At 27.8% G+C, this 25,767-nt stretch overlaps 1 protein-coding gene across 1 annotated transcript in view; it reads left to right on the plus strand.

Annotated features, from left to right (window-relative positions):
- The window catches only part of LOC136079829 (uncharacterized), an 82,956-nt gene extending 57,682 nt beyond the window's left edge, over positions 1-25,274 (plus strand). The window contains exons 5-8 of the mRNA XM_065796433.1: positions 8,076-8,259; positions 8,504-8,600; positions 24,613-24,662; positions 24,735-25,274. Coding sequence (XP_065652505.1) covers positions 8,076-8,259; positions 8,504-8,600; positions 24,613-24,662; positions 24,735-24,922 — 519 coding nt within the window. The 3' untranslated portion in view covers positions 24,923-25,274. The remainder of the gene's footprint in view (positions 1-8,075; positions 8,260-8,503; positions 8,601-24,612; positions 24,663-24,734) is intronic.
- The last annotated feature ends 493 nt before the right edge of the window (positions 25,275-25,767 follow it).

Consider the following 25,767-nt stretch of genomic DNA (forward strand, 5'->3'; position numbering starts at 1 on the left):
TAGAACCCTGTGGAACTCCACAAGTCATAGCAATTTTTGCTGTTTCTATATATCACATTTTACGTATTGTTTTCTGTTTGACAATTAATTTTCAAAACTTTTGTTTCGTAATGTTTCATTTTTTAAATTAAAATGGAATGATTTACGGTGTCAAAAGCTTTTGACAGATCAATTAAAGCACTTAATGTATAACAGTCGTCTTTAAAGGGATTAGATAAATTGTTAACTAACTCTACTATAGCGTGTTCAGTTGAATGTTTTTTTTTAAACCAATTTGCTTACCGTACAACGTATCATTTTCAATTAAATAATTATACAGTCTATTGTACATTATACGTTCAAGCAATTTAGAGAAACACCATATGACGAAATAGGTCTTTAATTTGAGGGGTCTGACTCATCCTTAAAAATTGTAGTGACTCGTGCAATTTTTGAAATATTGGGAACTATACCTGATTTAAGTAATAGATTGAAAATTAATTAACAGTGATTTTGAATTTATACAAATTATTTTTAGAGGACGTCATTATCATGAGTGATTTGAGTGGCTCATCAAACTTCTTAATCTGCTCAAAATATATTCAATTTTGAGAATGACCTATCACAAGCAGTTTGTGATGAGGATAATGTCAACACAAATTTGTAAACCAGAAACAAATTTAAATACGCGAGACTCTGCAAATTGAACTTCTGGAGAACAAAGTGACAACAAATAATACAATTTTTGCAAGATTTGCATTAATTTCTGTGGCTGTCACTGTTTTCTACTGCTGAAATTGTAAAAACGGTTTCAAGTTCTAAGAATTTAGATTGTCGGATGTCGTCCGAGACAGACTTAGGTACTTTTGTGTCAAATAGCAAATTATACTCATCTTTAAAAGTTGTTTCGAAACATTTCCTTACATAGTACAATAATTTCGTTTGATGCTGTTCTTTTGTTACTCAAACATCAAATTTTATAAGCAGCCCACTGAGGTGCTGCAATCCGTCATTAGGCATTTTTTCAAAAATTTTTACAACATTTTTGGATCTAAATATGATAAAGCAGCATATACCATGCTCAGATAATCTCTGTTTTAAACTACTGATTATTTTATCCATGAAATGTTGTGAACATTGACACGAAATTTATCTTTTGCACTTTCAAGTAGTAAAAATTGTCGAGAAATCTAAAAGAACTTTGGCTCTGTAACGGACATCATTATTGCTAACAAGCGTAAATATGATTCCATTAAAAATACTCCACATGTGTTTAAAACTCCAAATAACGAAACAACTTTAATCGTTTTTTGAGTGACGTTACCCATTTTTATATTTTAAACATGCACATAACATACAAGAATTATAGTAAGCACAATAGGATCATCTACATATAAATTATCAAACAATTTAGTAAACCTCACTCAACCTACCTCCAATTTTAACAAAACAAAATTTCGAAATCCAAAACAATTTGGTGAATGTGCTCAATCATGGTATATCGATCCTGGTGAATTTCAAGTTTCCTTCGATATTGTTAATCTTTATCCTTCAATACCAGTTGAAGAATCAATCAGTATTTTATTAGAACAACTCCGTAACAGTCAGTGTTGTTTTAATTAACGAAAACGGAAACGGAAATGTCCGTTAACTGAAATAGATCAAATCCGTTAACGATAACGGTAATTGAAACGGAACACATGCTAGAACGGTAATAAAACGGAAACGGAAATAGTGGTAACGGAAACGGAACGTTAACGGAAATACTTCAGAATATTAATAAAATTGTAAATAACGGAAATATATTCATTTAATATCAAGTCAAATCTTAACATTCCAAAAAGCACCTACACTTAAAATGTTCATATTTTCTCAATAACTAAATTTTATCACTTTGCGCTTTTTTTTTTTAGTCCATTGAGAAATTATTATTAAATAATATTCATTAGTTTGTGGTTTCGTTGTCATCATTTTCTATGCGTATAATCGTTGTGTAATTTTTTAAAAGTTTTTATTCGTACCTCAAGTAGCAACCAGACAATCTCTAATGGACTTATTATAAAAGGACAAAATAGACTTCGACAAAGCACTAATTGCAACAATTTTAATTACAACTATCAAAAATGAATTGTCTATAAAAAATGTTTGTCTTTCAAGACAATCATTTTAAAAACGGACACCAAATGAAAAATCTCGATTTTTTAATGAGGTATAGAAGATCTATTTAATATATAATTTGGACTTATAACGAGTAATTAAATTTTCACTGCAGCATCGTTTCAAAAACTGAAAACGAGCACAAAATTAAAAATACAATTTTTCTAACAGAAGTTCATTTTTTAATTTTTTGTCCAGCGTGTGCTGTTGATTAAAAAGTTAATGTCTATTTAAAAACCTCAAAATGGACTATTTTGTGCTCAATTGAAGTTCATTAATTACTCAGTTCAGTTGTTTTTCAATTCTCAGTGAATGTGCGTGAAAATTTATATTTAAAATGCCCTCTCCAGTTTGGGATTACTTCAAAAAAGTTGAAGGTAAGTTTATCATTTAAAAAATTTTCCTTAGTCACTAAAATCTTTATCACCTTCAATAAAATTATTTTAAAAATATGAGATCAAGGAGTTGTTCTTTATAAAATGTGGATTAGTAAGTAGAAGATTCCAATAGGTGTTAAAATTTATTTAGGTTTGTGAATAAAACAATAGTGAAAAAGAAAAATGTTTTTTACTTTCATTTTATTGATGAATATGTACGCAAGTTTTAAAAAATAATTAATCATGGGCAATGATCGTCATTTGGAGTTTTGATGTCATTTCAATATTTTTTTAATATTATAAATTTACTACATAACAATCTTCAAATAATACGGTAATGAAAGATTTCTGGTTTTATGAAATCAAGTAAATTTAGACAAAATCATAGACACCAAATAGACAAAAAATTATGCTTTGTAGACTTATGAAGTGAAAATTATTTTTTAACTGAGCAATCTTAGGACACCATCAAAAATTTGATAGACACAACAAGGACAAAAATTTAAACATTTGTTGTGTCCATTACAACATACAGAATTGTCTATGTCTGTGTTGTATGTCTATCCATAGACTAGTCTGGTTACTAACCTCAAGTAAACGTTTAATTCTATAATAACCACAAATGATTTATATTGGTTTGACTTCGATCAGAAACAAATAAATTCTACAAACAAAAATTAGATGGTTTCCAAATTTCGAACAGAAAACCAATTAATAACAATTATTATTAATAACATTATAATTATGTTTGTAATATGTCAATGATGTCATCTTAATCGATAAAACTTTTTAATACTTAAATTTTGTTTGGTGTCATAAGGAATTGTTATCGTTGCCAACAGTTGCCCATTATACTCTTCTCGTAGCACAGTAGTGACATTACATGTACCATAGTACATATTATATAGTATTTTTGTTTGATGTCGTTTCAGTAGTTTTAGTCTTTTAGATATTTTTCTCTTGATTGATAATTAGATAAGCAATGTGGATTTGAGAAACACATTTACAATTTTAAAATCTTTTCAGTTTTCAATCTGTTGCATTAACTTTGAGATTTGTTTCTTTATTCCACATAAAATGAATACAAAAAATTCAATAACTGATATAAAACGAAAATACTTGTAAAACAAAATTGAAATTGAAATACTTGCTTAATTGAAATTGAAATTGAAACGGAAATACATTGCAAAACGATAATAGAAACAGAATTGAAATACATCGCCAATAACGGAATTGAAATTGAAACGGAAATATATCTATTAACGGAAACAACACTGGTAACAGTCCTGTCTTTAATTCAAAATTATCTTTTTCAGAAATAAAAATACTTTTAGATTTGTGTTTGTCAAACTTTTATTTTTTACATGACATTACAAGTAACATACACACATTAGAAGATGCCAGTCTTATAGGTTTATCATTAATGGTAGTAATGGCAGAGAGTTTTCTGCAACATTGTGAAGAAAAAGCGTTAATACAAGCACCATATCTTACACCATCAATATGTGTAAAATCACTTAAAAGGTATGTTGACAATATCCATTCCCGTTTTCTTAATGAGGCAGAATCCAAACACTTTCTCGACTTGTTAAATAATCAACACACAAATATCAAATATACAATTGAAAAAGAAAGTGATCCACATACAATAAATTTTCTTGATCTTTCAATAACAAATAAAAAATCTGGAACATATCTTTTTAATATTTATTGCAAAGATGCAATAACTAATGTGCAAATAAAGCCGCATTCTTGTCACAATCTAAAAATAGATTAAGGTGTATTTAAAGGTTTTATCCAAAGAGCTTTTGCATTATGCAGTAAAGAACACATAAATCATGAGTTAAAGTTTCTAACAGAAATGTTTATAGAAGATGGTTATAATAAAAACATACTTCAAAACATTGTCAAAAAAATAAAAAGCAATAAGCAAAATAATCAACAAAACAACAACAATAACATCAAAAAACTAGAACTAAATTTTATTTCTCTACCATGGGTACCAAAATTAAGTACTCAATTAAAAAAGATATTTAAAAGTGCAGACAATACTCCAGTTTTTAAATCACCAAAAAACCTTCAACAATTAATAACTCAAAAAAACAAGCCTTGAGTTCCCAACAACTCTTACCCAGGAGTCTACAAACTGGAGTGTTTGTGTGGAAAGTTCTATGTAGGTAAAACAAAAATCAAGATTTCATCTCGCATTTGCCAACATCAAAAAAATACTTTTGAGTGAAAATGGAAAAATTCGGCCTCAGCGGGACATTCCAGAAATTGCCATGGTGCCTTTGGCTGGAATAAAAACAACACTGTTAAAGTAGAGGTAAACTATTTTAAGAGAAAAGTGAGAGAGTCCTTGGAAATACAGTATCACCAGTGCCAGTTTTAAAAAAGTGTTTATTAACATTGTACTGTATTGCATGCAAATAATATTGGGCAAATGTCTTTCTAACATCAAAAAAGGGAGTTAATTGTTTGATGTTTACAGACAAAGACGAGGTCCTCGTCTGTAAGCATCAAACAATTAACTCCTTGTCGAGGAGTTAATAAAAGCATTGGGAAAAAGGCGTAAAACAGCTTTACACCGTTTTACACCGTTTACACCAAAATGGTTTAAATTTAAAGTTTTTACTTAAATAACTTTCAGAAAGCACCGTTCGAAGTTATGTAAACACTATAATGGTGTAATTTTACACCTTTTAATTAAGAGTGTACACTCTGAAGGTTAATTTTTAATAAAACGATGTAAAATAACACCTTTTTGTATTTACTACACCGTTTCAAAAAGGTGTAAAAATTGAGTATTGTAAAGTTTTTCTTCTTTTACACCTTTTAATTAAAATGTGAAAAACGGCGTAAAACGATGGAAAACACCTTTACACCGTTTTTTTAAAAGTTGTAAAAGAAAAAAACATCACAATATTCGATTTTTACACCTTTTTAAAACGGTGTAGTGATTAAAAAAAGTGTTATTTAACACCATTTTATTAATAATTAACCTTCATTGCGTATAATTACACCAAAACGGTGTAAATCTAAACTTATTGCTTAAATAAGTTTTAAAAAATACCGTTTGAGGTTTTATTGACATCAAAACGGTGTAATTTTTCACCTTTTAATGAAGAGTGTATATAAAATATTCTCTAATGCCCTAATTTAATGAGTCTAGTGGAAACGGCTTATATAATTTGATTTCTTATCGAGATATCAAGTTATATAAGTTAATAATCGATATGTTTTTAAAACATAATGCTGTCCCGACTTTTATACGTTGGACCACGTCAGAGAATTGATTTTGATATGTTTTTTCATCAGAATGGTACTTTCAACACCCAAACGTGTTCTGTATATTAAAATAATACTATAATGAATATAAAAAATTTTTGAATAAAAAATATATTTGAACCGAACCAAATATTTCATTACACTCTTGCTTAATTTTTGAAAATTTAGGTCAAAGTCATGAAAAAAGTCTATAAATAAATTTGTTTTGAATTTAAAAAAAAAAAGTTTCCTGTTTGTGATAAGAAATGTTGAAAAATGATCAGTCAAATCAGTTCTTATTATACCTTTACTCTAGCTAGTAAAAAAATTACTAGAAACTATGTTGTCGAGAAGAATAGAAGACCTTTTGCATATTTTATTAAACGTTTCGTATTTTAATCGTAAAAGTAACTACCATATTTATTGTATTGTCTTTGCAAGACAAGGAGTAACTACCATATTTGTTGTATTGTCTTTGCAAGACAATACAAAAAATATGGTAGTTACTCCGATCAGATGTTTAACAATTTCATAGATGTGCGGAATAATTTTTGTTGTTGTTGTTGTTTTGAAAATGGTAACTAAAACTATTGACCGAAAACCGAAAGGTGTACTAAATCAAAACGAAGGTAGTTTTTTACTTAAATTGTACTATAGTTTTGAAAAAGTAGATTTAGGCCGTGGAGACATGTCTTGGAGGAAATAATCTAGCCACTAACGTGTTTGCTTCTAAAAATCATGGATGACCTTGATATAAGAAATTTCATACTTTGGTTCAATGTGTACCACAAAACTGTAATAGTTTAATGTCAGCAGCTTTGCGAGAATTTATTAAACAATACTCAAAAATAAAAGTCATTTAGAAAATGTTCTGCCAGGCAGAGCAAGCCAGGTCACTCCAACACTCAAGAATGTGACAACAATCATAGTCAAATCGAAAAATCACTCTCTAGTGCAGAAATATTTATTCCACATAGACTAGAAAAAGCTATTAAAAATGTAAACCGTAAAAAACCATTTTCTGTTTACCTAACGAAATTATAAATTGTAAAAAAATTTTCATATGCTCATTTGTGAAGTTAGAAGTTAGTGCCTTATACAAGAGTTAAAAATTTTGTTTATCGAAATGGACTGCCCTATTATGCTTTTAATGTAAATAATTATTTGAAAATCTTGTTTTCAGATAATTATTCGCAACCTCGTATAAATAAGTCTGTTAAAGAGCAGCAGTATCAAGCATTGTGGCTAGACCATTAAAGACAAGTATTTCAATCGCAGCTTGCTTTCGTGCTCCTTATCAGTCGATATCTATTGAAAAGGCGAATCATTTCTATGTATTCACACATGCCGGTTGTTGATATTGCATTTTACAAAACGTTAATAAACTGAACATGTACAAAGCATTAGTAAAATAAATATTTTTTTATTTAGTCATATATTAGACACTTAATTATTATTATTTTGAAATCTTGATAAAATTATTGTTTAGTCATTTAAAATAGTTCTTAATAAATAGTTAAACTCTATTAATGAACATTCAGGTGTATAAAAAATAAAATCAAGTTCATTTTGAAAATGGTGTTTGTGAATAGTTTAAACAAGTGTTAATAAAGGTAACCATAAGAACAGTGCCGCAGCTAACGGATCGGAGCCCCCAACCTCCATCAAAAAAGTAATAATATTAATAACCCTCATTAGCACCCTAAAGTAATAAAAAAGTTTCCATTTTTTAAGGTATTACAAAAAAAACTCTTTATATTTTGAAAAAAGTTTTCTCAAATTTGCTAGGTTATCCCACAAACACCAATCCAATCCAATCCCTTCTAAATTTTGGGCGGCGTCTAACTACGGTACTGCGTTAGAATAATGACTAGCTAAAACAAAATTTTATCAATTTTTGATATGTCAATTTTGAAATTTATATTTAATATATAAGATGTAACAAAATAACATTTTAGTATATTACTAAATATCAAGTTCAAGTATAATAAGGGCGTTAGCGTTATTTTTTAAGTTAGTTTTTTAAGTAATTCAAATTTTGAAATTAATTTTCTCAGTTTGCAAATACATAAACTTAAAATTTAGATAATTCTAACGTCGCGACTTGTTACGGGATACCGACCTTTACAACTGATGCACAAGTATGAATTTAGTTTGAACTAGTGTGTTAGTAATAAAAGCTTACATTGCCACCATGCGCGCAATACTCTGTCAAAATGCCGCGTATTACTTTTTTTTATTTACATTTTTAAATTAAAAAAAGAATTTTTTTTTTTATTATTTTTTTTTTTTCAGGTAAACAAACTTTTAGAAGATTTTTATGTGGATGTTATAGCAGTATATAGAGTAAATACCCCGACTACAAAAGCAAATGTGTCTATTAAAGCGCACTCTAGTTGGATTTATGGGGGGGAAGATCCTGTCTTTAAAGTTAACCAACAGACAATCTCAATACCAATTGAAAGATCAATTTCACCAGGTATACATTGAAGTATAAAATGTATAACTAATATTTTAATGTTTGCTTGATAATTCAATTACCTTTTTCAACCAAAATGTTGAAGTAAGAGATAAAAATAGAGTTAAGTATTATATAAAGTATAAACAACAAATATTATCTACCAGACCAGTATACATGTTGTTTCAAATAATTGTTTAGTAATTATTTGACTGGAACATTTTTGAACTTGTTTTGGATTTGAAATGCATTTGTTTTTTATTAGTGGTTAAAATGAGTTCAGGGTGGAACTATGAGCAATCAAACGGAACTTTTTTGCAGACTAAAACGCATCAGTTTGTATGTGGAATTGTGAATATTAGGTATGTACATACTTTAATGTTCATGTATTTACACATAAAGATGAAAATAAATAAGTTCAATTGCATTGACCAACTGATTTGTAAGGGTCATATTATCAAGGTTAGATAAACCGTTAAACAAATAAAACACAAATTATATAAAATATTGCAATCGTAAAAGAATTAAATTTGAAATCTATACGAGGTAAATTAATAAAAAAGGAAAAAAATATGCAACGAAAAAACTAAAAAAGCAAAAACTCTTTTTCGTGAAAAATTTTACGCTGATTATTGTAACAAAAAAAAATTATAATTTGTATTGATTGAAAAAATAAAGTATAAATTAGCTACCGGCTAAAAGATAAACAAATCAGTATTAATTATGCTCAGAGACCAATTGACACCGACTCTAAATAAAAAAGTTTAAAAAAATGAGAGAATAAAGCGAACAGCTTATTGCAAAATGGCTTTGGCAAATTCCATAGCTATTGAATAAGTTGAACAACCACCAAAAAAAAAACTGCAAAAGTTAGCAAAAAAAAAGATAAAAAAAGATAAAAAAAAAAATAAAAACTGCTACTCAAAAAGCAAATAATGCACAGAAAAGAAAAAAATTGAAATAAAGACAGTCGGCTAAACCACCAGGTAAAAAAGGTTGAAAACTAAAAAATCAATTAGAAGACCGACAATTACTTCAAATTTCAAATAGCATTATGGTATCTGGTGATCGTCTTTGTAATTTTTGTCATCGGTAAATAGCATAGATAAACAATGGCTTGCATGTGAGCAATGTTTTAGCTAGTAATGCATTGCATGTGTTGTTGATTATTGCCCACTGAAATTAGTTTGGAATTAGAAAGTTATCTCTAAATATAATACTTTCAAATCAGCATTTAAAATTTGTGCGAATTACTTTTTTAATAAAGTTCATCCAGATTTATTAAGTAAAACCAAACTTACACGTTCTTTGGTTTTTCCATTGTTGTCCATATTCGTTTTATAAAACAACAATCTCTGTATCGTGGTATAAACTTTCCGATAGTTGTTGGAAACTAATAACATTTGTAAATGTTGCATTACTAAAAAAGAAAATTATTTATTTCTAGAAAGTTATCTAATGAAGAAGTTTATCAAGTTACAAATACTTGTACATCTTTAGTCAAACATTCATGTCCACAATTTGTTTAAACAGCAACCTGTTATTTGAAATATTTTGATATTTTAAAGTGTTTACGTTATAACAACTTGGTAACTCCCCAACTTAAAGATATATTAGGATACTTAAAAATTCACTTGACCTTACACATTACCTTTGCAAGGAATATTTGAGATAATTTTCCCAGCCAACATTTACAAACGGGTACCGTACGGAGCCCATTCGGGTCGCCAACTGGGTCCCTGATGGGAAGACCAACGGTATCCCGCCGGATCTTCACAGCGGTTTCCATATGGAGCCCATATGGGTATGCCCACCGTAAAATACTTACTTTAACTTACTTTACCGTACTTTAAAATCGTAAGGACCCCATTTTGATTTGTAACTAATATGGGAAACCCATTGGGAACCCGCCAGATCTTGGCCGCGGTTATTCTCTGGGTTTCATATGGGTATACCTGCCGGGTATCCCGTAAGGATCCCACGAGACTTACCGATTGCAAATCTTGCAAAACTACGTTTAAATAATTAAAATTTACAGAAAAAGCAAATTTATATATAACTTGATTGGTTTATTTTTTAAAAAATAATTAAAACTTCACTGTCGAAATTAAGCAAACTTTTAAATGATTCTTTAATCGTGTATTGAATGCTTTCACGGCTATCTCGCAAATTGGAAGCTTTTCTATTGTAGTTAAAACGACTCCTTTGAAAACCTCTTTACACAACATCTCGTGTCAATATGACCTGTAAAAAAAATAAAGTTAAATGTTAGTCTTAAAGTTTATAGGTATAATATACATTGTTTTTAATATTTTATAAAATTCTTACAATTTCTTCTAAAACTCTTCAGATAAAAAATGTAATTATCATCCTCAAAGGTAGAAAAATATAACCTAAAGCCCAAGCGGGAGGCTTTTTCAGTATGACGTCACACTGCTCACCTATATCAGCAGTATAAGATAATTCTTAAAATGCCTGCGTTCTATTACATTAAGAAAATAGAAAACATTTTTTATGAGCAGTAAAAACTTTTACAGCTCTTTGTCAAATTTTTTAACAAGTAAGTAATGTTGATTATTAATAAATGGATAGTTTGTGTGAAAATTCAAAGACAACGCTGAACTAATTTTTTCATAGCGCAATAAATGACAATTGTTACGTATATATCCTTGTAACATTAACGTTACAAATCGTAAACTTGTAACAAGTTTGAAACCAAATTTTGTATTTAATAAGCAACTTTTTTAATAGTCGGTTGTGCAAAAACCATAAGCTCTCGTAAGAAGCTGTGTAGATGCATAGCTTGCCATGTTCGTTTTAGGAGAGCTTTTCTCCGCTCTTGCAGTTATTTTTTCCCTTCAAGGCCTGTGTGTGTATATATATATATAAATATATATATATATATATATATATATATATATATATATATATATATATAAAAATATATATATATATAAATATGTGTGTGTCTGTGTGTGTATTTATATATTTATATATATATATATATATATATATATATATATATATATATATATATATATATATATATAAATATGTGTGTGTGTGTGTGTTTATATCTATATGTATATATATATATATATATATATATATATATATATATATATATATATATATATATATATATATATATATATATTTATAGTATATATATATATCTATATATATATGCTAATAATTTTAAATGCATTCTTTAAAATAGAGCGAAACTTTTTCCATTTCACACTAAGGTTTCATCAATAAAGACTCATCAGAGACCTTATAACAGTGCCGTGGCTACTAGATTCAATATATCCCCTCCTTTGAAAGGGCCCTAAAATTTTTCCAATCGATAATATTAATAAAAAAAATTCCTTAAATTAGTAAAAAGGCCCCTAAATAATTTATATATATTTATATTTATATATATATATATATATATATATATATATTTATATATATATATATATATACATATATATATATATACATATATATATATATATATATATATATATATATATATATATATATATATATATATATATATATATATATATATATATATATATATATATATATATATATATATATGTATACATGTATATCCTGCTCGATTGCCAGCTTGATATCCTCGTTGTTTACGAGGATATTAAGCTGGCAATCGAGCAGGATTGATGGTCTTCCATATCTTGGTTCATCTTCAAGGTTTTCATTTCAAGAAGAAAAGTTTTTAAACCACTTTTGAACCGTCCGTTCTGCTATGGTACCGTCCCCAAAAGCAGCGCATATCTTACGACATGCTTCTGCAGCTTTGGTTCCAAGTTTGAACTCATAATAAACAGGCGCGAATTATCGCATCTGACACAGCCATACTCCACTTAAGACTTTTAGATTTAAAACGCACTAATAAAACTTATGAAACACACTGGTTGATTCTCCTTAAAACAAGCTTTAATTTATATGCAAAAACATCCCCCCACCACAACCAGTTTTCTTAATACATTTCTTAGAAATAGAAAATTAGGATACGCACGAACTTTTTTGGTTGCCAGATACATATGCTTTGTCAAATAAGTTTATTCAAAATATTGAAAAGCCGTTTGCGTTAGATACTTACAAAGTTTTGATCAATGCGAGTATTATGGTAGGTCTTTTAGTTAATGTTTTCTTTTTTTGTTTGGTAGTTTGTATCAACTGAATTAGGTGATCGCATCGACTATTATATTTTTTTATTTATCGGAATCGACTAAAAATCTTTTTTTACCTATCCACTACTTTTTCTCGACTAACTTTTTTAAAAAAAAGGCCTCTGAAATATAAGTTAAATACAAAAAATGTTTATCACAAACAGGTCCTAGAAATTTATTTAACAAAGAAAATAAATTCTTTGACTTTACTGCTCTCTTGTATTAAAACAAATACATGTACATGAATACTAGGGTGTCCCAAAAATACGAAAAAAAAAAAAAAAAGTTGTACACACCAAATTCTTTGTCTATACACTTATAGAAGACCACTAGTATTGAAAAAAGGTTTTTAAGATCACTTCAAGTGCTTACTGTAGAAATTTAAAAAAAAGGGATTTTATTAAATATACTGATTTTTTTTAAACTCAAATATTTCCGCTTCTTCTAAATAAAAACTTACTCTTTTAACAATTCTAATAACTGTAGTTTTTAATAGTTTAAACATCTGTAATCATTAAAAAAAATATTGGTAGCTTTGAAGTAGGATATGGTGGCAACTCAATAACTTAGTATTATCACACTTTTCTTGATCACTGTTCTAAATATTAAGAACTTTTAAAAACAATATGTATATATATATATATACTGATATGTTTTTAATACAATAATTATTTGAGTATTATTTTTGTACTTTTTTGACAATTAGTTGTTTTCTTTGCAATTATTGATTTTGATTAAACCAACTTTATCTTGTTTAAAATATCGACTTGTGAATACACCAACTTTGAAAGCCGCAATCTTGATTAAATAAGGTAAACAAACTTAAGCCAATCGTTTTTTTCTGATAAAAAAACAACGAATCAAACTGTTACTCTTTACAAAAGAATATTTTGAGTAGTTTATTATTACAAATTAAGTATTGATAAAAATTAATTATAAAAAAATTAAAATATATTTATGGGTAAGCAATATATAATAGAAGTCAAAAGTACGCCTCGATTTCAAATTATAAGCGGTTGCCGTAATTATAGTTTGTGTACTTTTGACTTCTAAGACAGATTTTTTTTCCGGAGATAGAATAAATGATTAGAGGTATAAAATAAATAACAGGGATATAACTCGTGTTGTAATCTCGATCTCTATCACGTGATTTTTATTGTTGATATATGTTAGATATCGCTATATATAAAGCAGCGACAAGTCGTATAGAAAAGATGCATTTTTTTCCATATGACTTGTCTTTCCACATGGCTTCCACTTTTGACTTCTATTGCACGATTAGTTCTTTTGATATGTTAGATACCGCAATATAAAAAATAGCGACAAGTTATTTCTTTCGATAGCGATATATATTCTTTTCGATAGCGATAACAGATATCAGATATACAATTCGCATTGTATTTTTGGCTTCTATTGTATGATTTGCTCTTTTAATATCTCTACTTTAATAGCTGTACTTTTGACTTCTATTATGATTTGTATTTTTAATAGTTGAACTTTTGACTTCTACTACACGATTTGTACTTTTGATGGCTGTACTTTTGACTTCTATTACTCTATTTGTACTTTTGATGGCGGTACTTTTGGTTTCTATTATATTATTTGTATTTTTAATAGTTGTACTTTTGACTTCTATTACGATTTGTATTTTTGACAGCTGTACTTTTGACTTCTATTATACTATTTGTACTTTTGATGGCTGTACTCATGGCTTCTATTATATTATTTGTATTTTTAATAGCTGTACTTTTGACTTCTATTACAATATTTGAACTTTTGATGGCTGTACCTTTGACTTCTATTATACTATTTGTATTTTTAATAGTTGTTCTTTTGACTTCTACTACGATTTGTATTTTTGACAGCTGTACTTTTGACTTCTATTACAATATTTGTACTTTTGATGGCTGTACTTTTGGCTTTTATTATATTATATGTATTTTTAATAGTTTTACTTTTGACTTCTATTACAATATTTGTACTTTCGATGGCTGTACTTTTGACTTCTATTACGATTTGTATTTTTGACAGCTGTACTTTTGACTTCAGTTACAATATTTGTACTTTTGATGGCTGTACTCTTCGCTTCTATTATATTATTTGTATTTTTAATAGTTATACTTTTGACTTCTATTACAACATTTGTACTTTTGATGGCTGTACTCTTGGCTTCTATTATATTATTTGTATTTTTAATAGTTGTACTTTTGACTTCTATTACAATATTTGTACTTTTGATGGCTGTACTTATGACTTCTATTATATATTGTTTACCATATTTATGTTATGGCGAAAAGAAAGAAGACTGCTAAAATAAAAAAAATCCAACTATAATGTTAATTTAAACCCGCGTCGACCACTTTACATTCTCAGAAGTCCAATTTCTGTTTTTCCCATACATCAACTACCAACAAATGGAACAGTTCTACGATATTATCAGTATGTTATTACAGAAAAAAGTAAAAGGTTCAAGTCTACTCAAGAAAATTTCTCTTGCAAAACAAAGAGTGGGAGTAGGGATATGGTTTGCCATGACAAAGATTTTTGTTATGAAAGTATGGAGATATGTTGCCTTAGGAAAGTTGTAAACATATGGAAATATGCTGGTTTTGGAAAGTATATAATTTCTGAAGTACAAATTGTTAAAAAATTTATTAAACTAAATAAACTGTACATTTCTATGCGAAATACAAGTTATCTTTCCTGGAACACAATTACCAAAAAAAAATCACGAAAATCGATTTGAAGAATTTCTTGAGAATTTATTTGATGTTTCTCAAAACAACATAGAAGATAAAATCAAATCAGATAAAGATATGCCAAGATCGAATGATGCAGTTACAGAAGATTTGGCTTTTCTTCAAGATCAAAGAACAATGAGGAGAGGTGTAATAAGTGATAAATATGACATTGATATGCAGCAAAGAGTTGAAAGGAGAATTAAAAGGTATGAAAGAATGAGATCTTATGAAGAAAAATATAGAGTTAATGAATATTTTGGATAGAAAAGTTGATTTTGAAATGGATGAAGTGATCTCTCATAACTCAGATGAATTTGAGGCATCAGGTAAATGATATCTCAAATTTTAACTTTAATTGAAAACTTTTAAATAATTATTCTTAATAATGGTTTAATTAAAATTTATATTTGCTTTATAAAGTAATTACTGCTTTTCGTTACTTAGGTTCTGCTGCTCACCAATCTTCAGTTTCTAGTGATAGTGATTTAGATTTTCAAGAAAGGGGTGAAACCCAGCTTCCAACACACACAAAGCTAAAGCGTCAAAAACACTCTAAGTTGGGCTGTTCAGAAATTGCAATAGAGTTTGACAGAGACAAACTTATATTAGCTACAACACCTGTTAGTGTTAGATGCGGAATCAGCATTCGCTCACAAACAATGTTTCTAGGAGCTGTTATTAAAGCTTTAGGCGGAAATGCCAATGACTTAAATATATCTAGAAGCTCAGTAGCTAGAAGTAGATTCAAGTATATTGAAGATTTAGGTAGATTTGTTTACATTCAAAATATTTATATTCAGGGTGTTAGCTAACCCAAAGGTGTATATTGGGGAATTCACAATGGTTTCAAAATTCCTAAAAATCAATGACTTTTTTTTTTGATTCTTATTTTGAGTTTTTTAGGACAATTTCTTGAAAATTTCCAATATTTTCCTGAACAACAACAATAAATATTCCCAATACAGCAAAAACGTGGTATAATGTTTAATTTTGGCTAACACCCTGATATTAAAACAATCAATAGTAGTTATAAAGAGAAATAAATTCTTTTTAATTTAGGTACCACCATCAGATCAAGCTATTACGAAGAAATGGCAGGAAAGAACTTGATCTTGCGCTTTGACAGTAAGTTGGTAAAAGAAATAGAGGAAAAGTTAAAAATTACTGTTAATTTACTACAAAAGACAATTGCCTACTTGGAATTATACCTGTAGAGAGCACTAAAGGAAAAAATCAAGCCATTGTTATTCAAAACATTTTAGAGTACTTTGAAATAGCGGATAATATAATTGCAGTCTGTACTGATACTACATCAAGTAATACAGGTAGACTAAACGGAGCTATAATAATAATAAGTAGAATTCTTAATAAATGTTTGTTTTGGTTTATGTGTCGTCACCACATATATGAACTTCATATAAATCATGCAATACAGGCTATCACTAAAGTTAAATCTAAGGGTCCAAGTAAATTTATGTACTTGGCTTTTCAAAGAAACTGGGAAGCTTCTCATGAATCTGTGAATTCAAGAGTTCCAGAACTGAAAATATTTGATTGGAACAAGCTCGAAATAGGTAGCAAGCTTCACATCTTGGCGCTAGCAGCTAAAGATTATGCAAAGTATTCATTAGAGAATAAAATTTTTCCAAGAAATGACTATAATCACCTTGTAAAATATTTGGCTTTATATCTTGGCGTCGAATTTGATAAGCTTAAAGAATTTAAAATTCATCAACCTGGAGCTTGTCACGAAGCAAGATTTATGGCGGATGCTTTGTATATTCTTTCACTAGAGATGACATCCACTGTTATAAGCTTTTTATCTGATGAAAATAAAAAAGAAATAGAAACATGTGCCTTTATTGTTGCTGTTTGTTATGCTCCATGGTACCTTAAATCTAGATGCGCTCAACACGCTGTACTTAATGATTTTAATGCTTTTAAAGCAGCATATGTTATCAAGGATGAATTTAATGCTGATATTGGTAATGCTTTGATTAAAAGTTTTCATAAACATTCATGGTATCTTTCTCCAGCAATAGTTGTGTTTTCACTCGTTGATTCTCACTTGGAAATGTCTGTTAAGTATCAGATTTTGAATTCGTTAATTTCTTTTCCAGTTCCAGAGCAAAAAAATATAAATATGGAAAAACCTAATCCAGTTTTAATCTTACCAAACAGCAAGCTTTCAGAACTTGTTACTGCTGATAGCTGGCTTATATTTTTACGCCTTGTAATCACAAATCAAGTTAAAGATTGGGTTTCTTCTCATCCAAACTTTTCAAAAACTGAATCATATGATGTTTTTGAAGTTTTTGTTAAAGGACTTAGTGTAACTAATGACTGCGCTGAAAGAAACATTGGCTTAATAAACGATTTTTTTAAATATTCTCAAAAGGAAGAACAGCGCCAAAATATACTATTGATAGCAAGAGAGGAGAGAAAAAAAGTAACAAAGAATGTAGCTCAAAAAGAACTTATAAATATTTAAAGCTCTCTATATGATAATATTAATATATATTAGTGGACAAAATAATCACACTGTTATTTATTTTATTTTGATATTTTGAAAAGCTAAAAAATAGAGATTTTGGAATTTTACAGTAAGCACTTAAAATGATCTGAGAGTAATTTTTTAGCATGTATTTGTCTTCTGCCTTAGTATAGACAAGGAATTTTGGGTGAACAAGAGGAGTTTTAAAAAAAAGTGTTTTTTTGTATAATTTTGGGACACCCTAATGAATACCCACCAGTAAAAAAGAAATATATATTTAAAAGAATACTCTAAAATGAAAGCGGCAATGATATATTAAGGTTAAAATAAAATCAAACATATAATTCTTAATAATAATTAATATATACTGATTAAATTAATATTATATATATATATATATATATATATATATATATATATATATATATATATATATATATATATATATATATATATATATATATATATACATACATACATATATATATATATATATATATATATATATATATAAACTGTTCAAACTAAAGTGCAAAAGTACACAAAGTAACCACAAAAGTGGTTGTTTTATTTTCAATTTCAAAAATCTCTATAAATCTGTAACCGAATTAAATTTACTGAACTTAAAATGTTAAAAAATAAAGCAAACAAGAAGCCTCACACTAGGCAGGCAATGAAAAGCGCAATGAGTAAGATTAAAAATGACAAGTTGAAACGCAGCTCAATTCTACTGCATACCAAAATCAACGTTATCCGACCGAAAATCAAACAAGTCTTCAGTACTTGGTAGTGGCAATACAAAAAAATTGAGACCTTTTATCGAGTTAACCTTAGTTCACCGTCTTCAGATGCTTGGCAATTGGGGCTTCGGTAGACGATTAGATTAAGTTTAAAGTTTAGTGAGAGACTATTTATAATTGAAAATGATAAAGCGTAATTGTTCAAAATACAAAGAATTTAGGAGTCGATGGCACTTAAATCTAAGCAAAAAGAACAGTTAGATACATTGCATCTTTGAGAGCAAGGTTGTGCGCATCAGAAATTAATGCCCGTCCATTTGATGTTTTGAAAAAACATTTAAATTTAGTAAAAATAGGTTTTAGTAAATCCGAGCTTTTGTGGAATTGTGATGAAACTGGTTTCAATGGCGAAAAAGTTGATACTAATCTAATTATAAGAAGAGGTGCAAAGCGCTCACTAATATTAATTGTAAATAACGAAAAAATAAACTACCCTGTTCTTAATTGTTTTAATGCGGACGGATTCCTTCTACCGTCTTTTGTCGTTTACAAATCAAAGAATCAAATGATGATTGGAGTAAAGGAAACCCAACTAACAAACTTTACTCGACATCGCTATCAGGTTGGATGGAAAACAATCCATTTTTGCAGTGGCTCGATGAAATGTTTATTCTTAACATTAAAAAAATTGGTGGTCAGCTTATTTTACTTTGGAATGGCCACGGTATACACGTGTCATTAAGTGTAGTCTTAAAGTGTAAAAAAAACAAAACAACACTAATTTGAATTCTGCCTATTCATCTTTTTCTGTAGCCTTTTGATGTTGGTGTATTTTACCATTTCAAAGATGTTTGGCGTGATATTTTAAGAAAATTTTATGCTGAAAGTGGTTTCAGCAATTTGTCAAAAAAAAGCCTCCTTGCACAATTGTAAAGAAGCAACTATGCTTACACTCGTACTCAAAGTATTGCCGGTTTTGAAAACATTGGGTTCTATCCATTAAATCAAGACAACATTGACAAATTAAAACAACAAGTTTGTCAAACTTTTAATAACACTTTAAAATCATCATCAGCAGTTACAAAATCACCACGCAGTCCAAGTTTTTTGCTTCTAACTGCTCAATGAACACAAACCTCCAACTCCAACTTCAACCCCAAATTCAATTCCAACTTTAAGTTTAACTTCTCAAGAACAATTGGCGACTCATGTAAAATTCATTCTTGAAAGAGCTCTATTTAAGCAATTTCAATTCTAAAATACTTACAAACATCTTGCAAAAAAAAACAGAAATGTTAAAACATTGGCTGGTCAAGCTTTTACAGAAGAAGCATGGTTAAACCAGTTAAGAGAAAAGAAGATACAAAGCTGTTAAAACAAACATTCGTTAAAATTGCGGCAGCAGAAGTAGAAACTCCTGCCAAGAAAGTCAAAAAATGTGCAAAAAGTGTCCAAAGGCTTATGAAAATGAAAAAGTCCTAAAAATTCGCAATATTAAAAAAGTTATTTTTTATTTTATTAATATCAATTATTTATTATTATTAAAGGTTATTTAGCTTTTTGTAAAGAGTTTCTAGTTTGCGGACACTCTTTACAAAAAGCTAAATGTACTTTTACTCAACATTTTTCATTCACATTATCTTGTCATTTTTCGGTTGTTTTTATAAAACAAAAGAATTAACTAGTTTCTTTTGTCACTAACTGCAAATATATTATTAACAACTTTTGACGAACAAGTTTTAGATATGTATGTTTTGAAGGTTTTCGTCTTTAAAAATTTAAAGTCTCTGTCGTGATCTCGGCTTTGGGGCTTAAAATCTATACCTTTATCGTTGTCTTTAAATTAAAATCCTTTGTCTTAACCTTTAACTTCAAGTTTTGAGAAAAATGCGCATTCAAAAAAAAACAAATATATAAATAAAAAACCAATCTGCTCTTAATGAACTTGAAACATAAATTGGAAAAATATATTTTATGAAAAAAGTAGACATAATCATGCATAGAAAATTTGAAATGCATTACCATAAACTTTCATAAATTGAATTTAAGAGTAGTTATGTTTATACATTCGGAAATCACCTACTAAATATCTGTCTAATTTTTAGCTGTTATTTTATTTGCTGAATATTTATTATACCCTAAACATTTAGTTTATAATATATTAAAAAAAAATAGTCTTGAGCCCAAGAAATAAAACAATGTTATCAAAATGATATATCTTAATAACCTGAAATAGAACTGTAGAAAGCCAAAATTAAAGCGAAAGTTGAAAGTTACACACTAAAAATTAAAGGTAGAAATTTTTAGTTAAGTTAGGATATGTGATATACCCTTAGTAAGGTATAATTTTCTACCTTATAAGGTAGAAAATTATACCTTTAAGTTAGAAAATTGTATGACAAATAATTGTTTTTAATATAATTTTCTACCTTAAAAGGTAGAAAATTATACCTTACTAAGGGTATATCACATATCCTACCCTAAGGTAGAAATTTCTACCTTTTTTTTTTAGTGTGTAGGATTCAACAAAATATGGTAAAGTATGCAAACTTAATGGCAGAAGTTTGAATAAAATAAAAATGTATAATTATTTAATTTTTTTTATATATTACAAGTGCTAAACAATACAACTCAGTATGTTCTAAACAAAAAATCCGACAAACATATGCATGGATAAGTTTTTAAACTGTTAAGTTTTATTCTTATTATTGGGACTGTGGCAAGTTTAAAAGGTTTGAAATAATTCTACATTAGGAAAGATCCTATGAAGCAAGATCAATATTTTGAGTTTTTAGAACATCAATTGCATACATAGAGCTTGTAAACCTTGGATGCTAAACTTCCTAGTGATGGTCTTATACAAATACCTAGTCCTGTTTTAACGTTTTAGATTTGGACATCTTAAATACATCTTAAATTTGAATATCTTAAATAGTTTTTAAGTTTTATAATCCCATTTTGATAAATAAAATGGTATAATAAAAAACAGTCCAAACCGGAGAGGTAAACCAATTGGAAAATATCTAAATAAAACATTTATAGTGTTTTATATTATGTAACAAAGAAACTGAACGTGAGTTTAAAACTACAAATAAAAAATAAATTTAAAATAGACTTTGAAGTTATAGTTCAATCGAATCCAAAATAGTACTCTGAAAGAAGTTTGACTCTGTTATTAGTAAAGTAAACACAGTTTTCATTATCATAAAATGAACAGTTAAATACTTAAACGTAAACACAGTAAAAAAGTTTTATATAACGTTTGTATGATCACATTTTGAATTTGCAGTTCCGGCATGGTCTCCAAAATTATAATTAGATATAGGCAAAACTGAGAAAATCTAAATAAGGGCTTTCAAATAGCACTTACAATTAAAAAACTATTTTATGAATCAAGGTTAGATGTTATGAAATGAAACAAAACTAGAAAAACATAGATTACACAAAGATCTTATTCAAAATTATAAAAATCATCATGGCCATGATAAAACAAATTTGATCACAAGCCATCATCAAAATACATTGAAAGAAGGCCCACAGTTACAACAGGACAAACTGACAAAACTTTTTTTCAGAAATACATCTAAATATTTCTTTTTCCAAAATCAGATTGTAAATTTATAGAATAGCTTGCTTTCTGATATAATAGAAGCTGACTTGATAGAAATAACGTCAATAACAAAATAGAAAAATCTTAACATAGCAGAAACTATTAAAACAAACTAGCTATTATATAAACTCCACACTCCTGCAATCCAAATTTTTGAACATACCTGGAGCTTGCTACCTATATTCAGAAGTTTTGTTTTTCTAATTAGACACTTCTAGTTAAATATTGTTACATTGAAAATCTTACACATTGTTAATTTATTATTATTTGGAGAAGAGAAGAGTTCACTGAAGCTCATGCTGATAAAATATTAATAATATTTTTTTCTTTTTTTTTTTTAAAAACAAATAAAGGCTCCTCAAAAATGAAATTTATAAAATCATTTTAATTTACGTTAATTAAAGTTATACAACAAAAAAATTAAAAAATGCTCACATATTTTGGTACTCGCGACAGTCAATGTTATAGGATTCTTTTTTATATAAAACAGTTACAATATAGTTCAATAAGGAAAGTGTCTTAAGAATGCAACTGCTATTGCTACAAACGGCAAACGCTAAAAGCGCGCAGCTTACAGAAGCAAGTAAGGGCTTTTGAAAAGTTTAGATAAGGCCAAGTACGCTAATCTTGACAAATTCGATACAGTATGAATTTAATCATAAATATATAACACATTATCAGAACAATGGTACAAATTCAGGTTTCTTGTTTAACTCGTTGATAATAAATTCTCAAGTATAGGTTCAACCAAAAACTTACTCAAAAGTAGTTAAGTTTGAAAAATAAACTCGTTTGTTTTAAAAAAAAAAGTGAAATGATTTTTATGTAAGAAAACGTTTTATGTAAAAATTCGATTTCCAAAATCACCAAACAATTTGGTGCTTTTAAAAATCACTAATTTGGTGTTTTTGGAATTCACCAGAATATTTACAGGATTGCAAGTAACAAGAACGAATATATTATTAACCGCTTTTCGAAAACCGTTTTATGATAATACAATCTTAACAAAAACTTTATCAAATGAAAAATTTAAATTACTACGGCCTGGATAGTTTAAAAAAACGTTTCTTGATATATATCCACAATTTTTACTATTACTTAAGATTTTACTTTTCTTGTTGTTTGCAAGGTATTTTCTTGTTGTTTGCTATTGCAATGCTGGAACGTTCCGAAACAACTATATCAGCACTTTAGACTGCATAATTGTCAAATGCTCTTCAAACAGTTGCACATTTAACTTATGAAAGGAATTGAATCGGTTCTTGATTTTTCCTAATAGAATTACGATTGATCTTAATTGAATCGGTTCTTGATTTCCTGTTTAATATTAGAGTATATTTCAACTAAATTAAAATTATAGTTTTTAGTAACTTACTAGAAATCATTAGATAATTATTTAACTTCATTGAACAAAGATACTTCTTAGGTTGAACGTTTATCATTCTTTATCGATTTTATTTAATTAACAATGTCTTTATCTGATATATTTATTCTGGCATGACTGCCAGTCGCATTTTATTATGTAAATATTACATGTTCGCCTTCATCATGCGTACGGTATAATGTCCAGTATATATTTCCGCAATGGTTCAAACTGAATCTATATTTTCTGTTTATATAAATATTACCAATTTTTTTAGTCAAATCAATGAACTGTTTTTCCTTAAACATAACTTTTTGTCTCCGATGACACAATAACAATAAAACTGTTTTACTTTATATATATAAATTCGAAGTTTATAATTAAACTTCAAACTTTGTTTTCAATATTTAAAATTTAATGTATTTACGCAATTAATTTAATGGCGTTAACATTTGGTAATGCAGTAAATAATAACTGTAGTACCACATTTCATGTAATCAAAAATAACCAAGTTTATGCTGCCAATCTGAAGTATAGTTATGTCATGCAAACGTTTTTAACATTTTAGTTAGTTCGGCTAGACTTCGATTATTTCTATTCAATTATTATCTTTAAGATAATGCCATACAATTGTAGTGTTCTATTTCTTAACTACAGATAATAAAGTTTACACTGAGCTATTTTATTTACTTTTAATAAAGATGTCACGATTTGAGGCAAGATACCACAACATTAAACAAACACTTGTTTTATTATTTTAAAAAAGCATGAATACTTAGTTTTTTTATCTTTTCTACTAAGTCTTTTTTAATATATAAATAATAGAACTAAAAATAAAAACTAGTGAAAAACGTATAAATATTTGTTTATGACACAAAATTTGTTAGAGCCAGGGCATTCAAATTTTTAGATCTTGTAATCTACTTATATAAGAGAGTTGAACTATCTATATAGAATATTGACAGTTCAACTCTCTTATATAAGTAAAATATGAATTTATAAACTAGAATAAAAAAAAAGTTTAAAAATATATAAAATCATACCACATATAAAAGTTATTGGTAAGTTTTATTTTTAAGCCTCGTGTCATACATTGCAAGTAATACTCTAGTGCAATATAAATATATTAAATAAGTATATCAGCAATAACAAATTTGATAACAAAACCTATAGAAGATTGTTTTGACATTTCTGTAGTTGTATTTATTTTTCATGTTAATCTAACAAATTAATTTATAGACAACCATCTCCTTGTTACCAGCGCGAAATATCATCAGGGATAATCAACTGTAAGCATTATTTTTTTGTAAAAACTAAAAAAAAAAAAAATTTGGGAGTAAGTTTCATACTTTTTTTTTTAGTTCTTCCAACTCAAGTGCTAAACGTGTTTGCCTACGACCTTAACACAATGCTTGTTTACGGACACACTGCACGAAATCATATAGTTGAAGTAAACATATCTAAAAATCTAACCATTGTTATAACAAAGCAAAAATGTTCCGAAATAAAAGTGTGTGGTTTATTTATTTATAGACAAATAAGAAGTTAAAGATTTTAACATTGTTTTAACCACTTCAGATTTAAATATTTTTCTTACAAACTATACAAATTGTTTGTTCAGTTTTTTAAACTTAAACAGTTTTGGTTAAGTTTCAATGTTGATTTTGTTTTACCATATTTATTTGTGAATGCACGAGATTCGTGAGTTACGAGGTTTAAAAACGAATGCAAAAATCCTAAATATTGTAATTATGGATTAATCGCATTTATTTGCAGCTCTTTATGTTGCAGTAAAAAGTGTGTGATTATCTGGCAATTTTATTAAAAAATTTTAATACATGATAAAACAGATGTAGAAGTTTCCTATTTGTAAACTTATAACAAAATAAATTTTAAACGTACTTGACTGTTTCATTTTACCTTTGCGCCACGGCTACTCTAAATATATATATATATATATATATATATATATATATATATATATATATATATATATATATATATATATATATATATATATATATATATATATATATATATATATATATATATATATATATATATATATATATATATATATATATATATATACATACATAAATAATATAATATATAAGTTCCCAGCGGGCACACGACGTTGGAATAACGGTGATTAACGTTGATCGACGGTGATCAACGTTATTTCTACGTTATTCAAACGTCGTGTGCCCGCTGGGTTGGTTTCGATAAAAAGACGTATAACTATTTTTAAATACCTTTTGTTATAATAATATATTAACGATATTTTGCTGATCTATTGTGGTCAGCGTCATCAGGTAATAATAAAACGTTAAAAAATAACATAAAACAAGCCGTTTAAAAAGAAGACATTAAAAAGCGTCAAAGATAAAAACC

Source organism: Hydra vulgaris, chromosome 04 (assembly GCF_038396675.1).
Source record: "Hydra vulgaris chromosome 04, alternate assembly HydraT2T_AEP".
NCBI lineage: Eukaryota > Metazoa > Cnidaria > Hydrozoa > Anthoathecata > Hydridae > Hydra > Hydra vulgaris.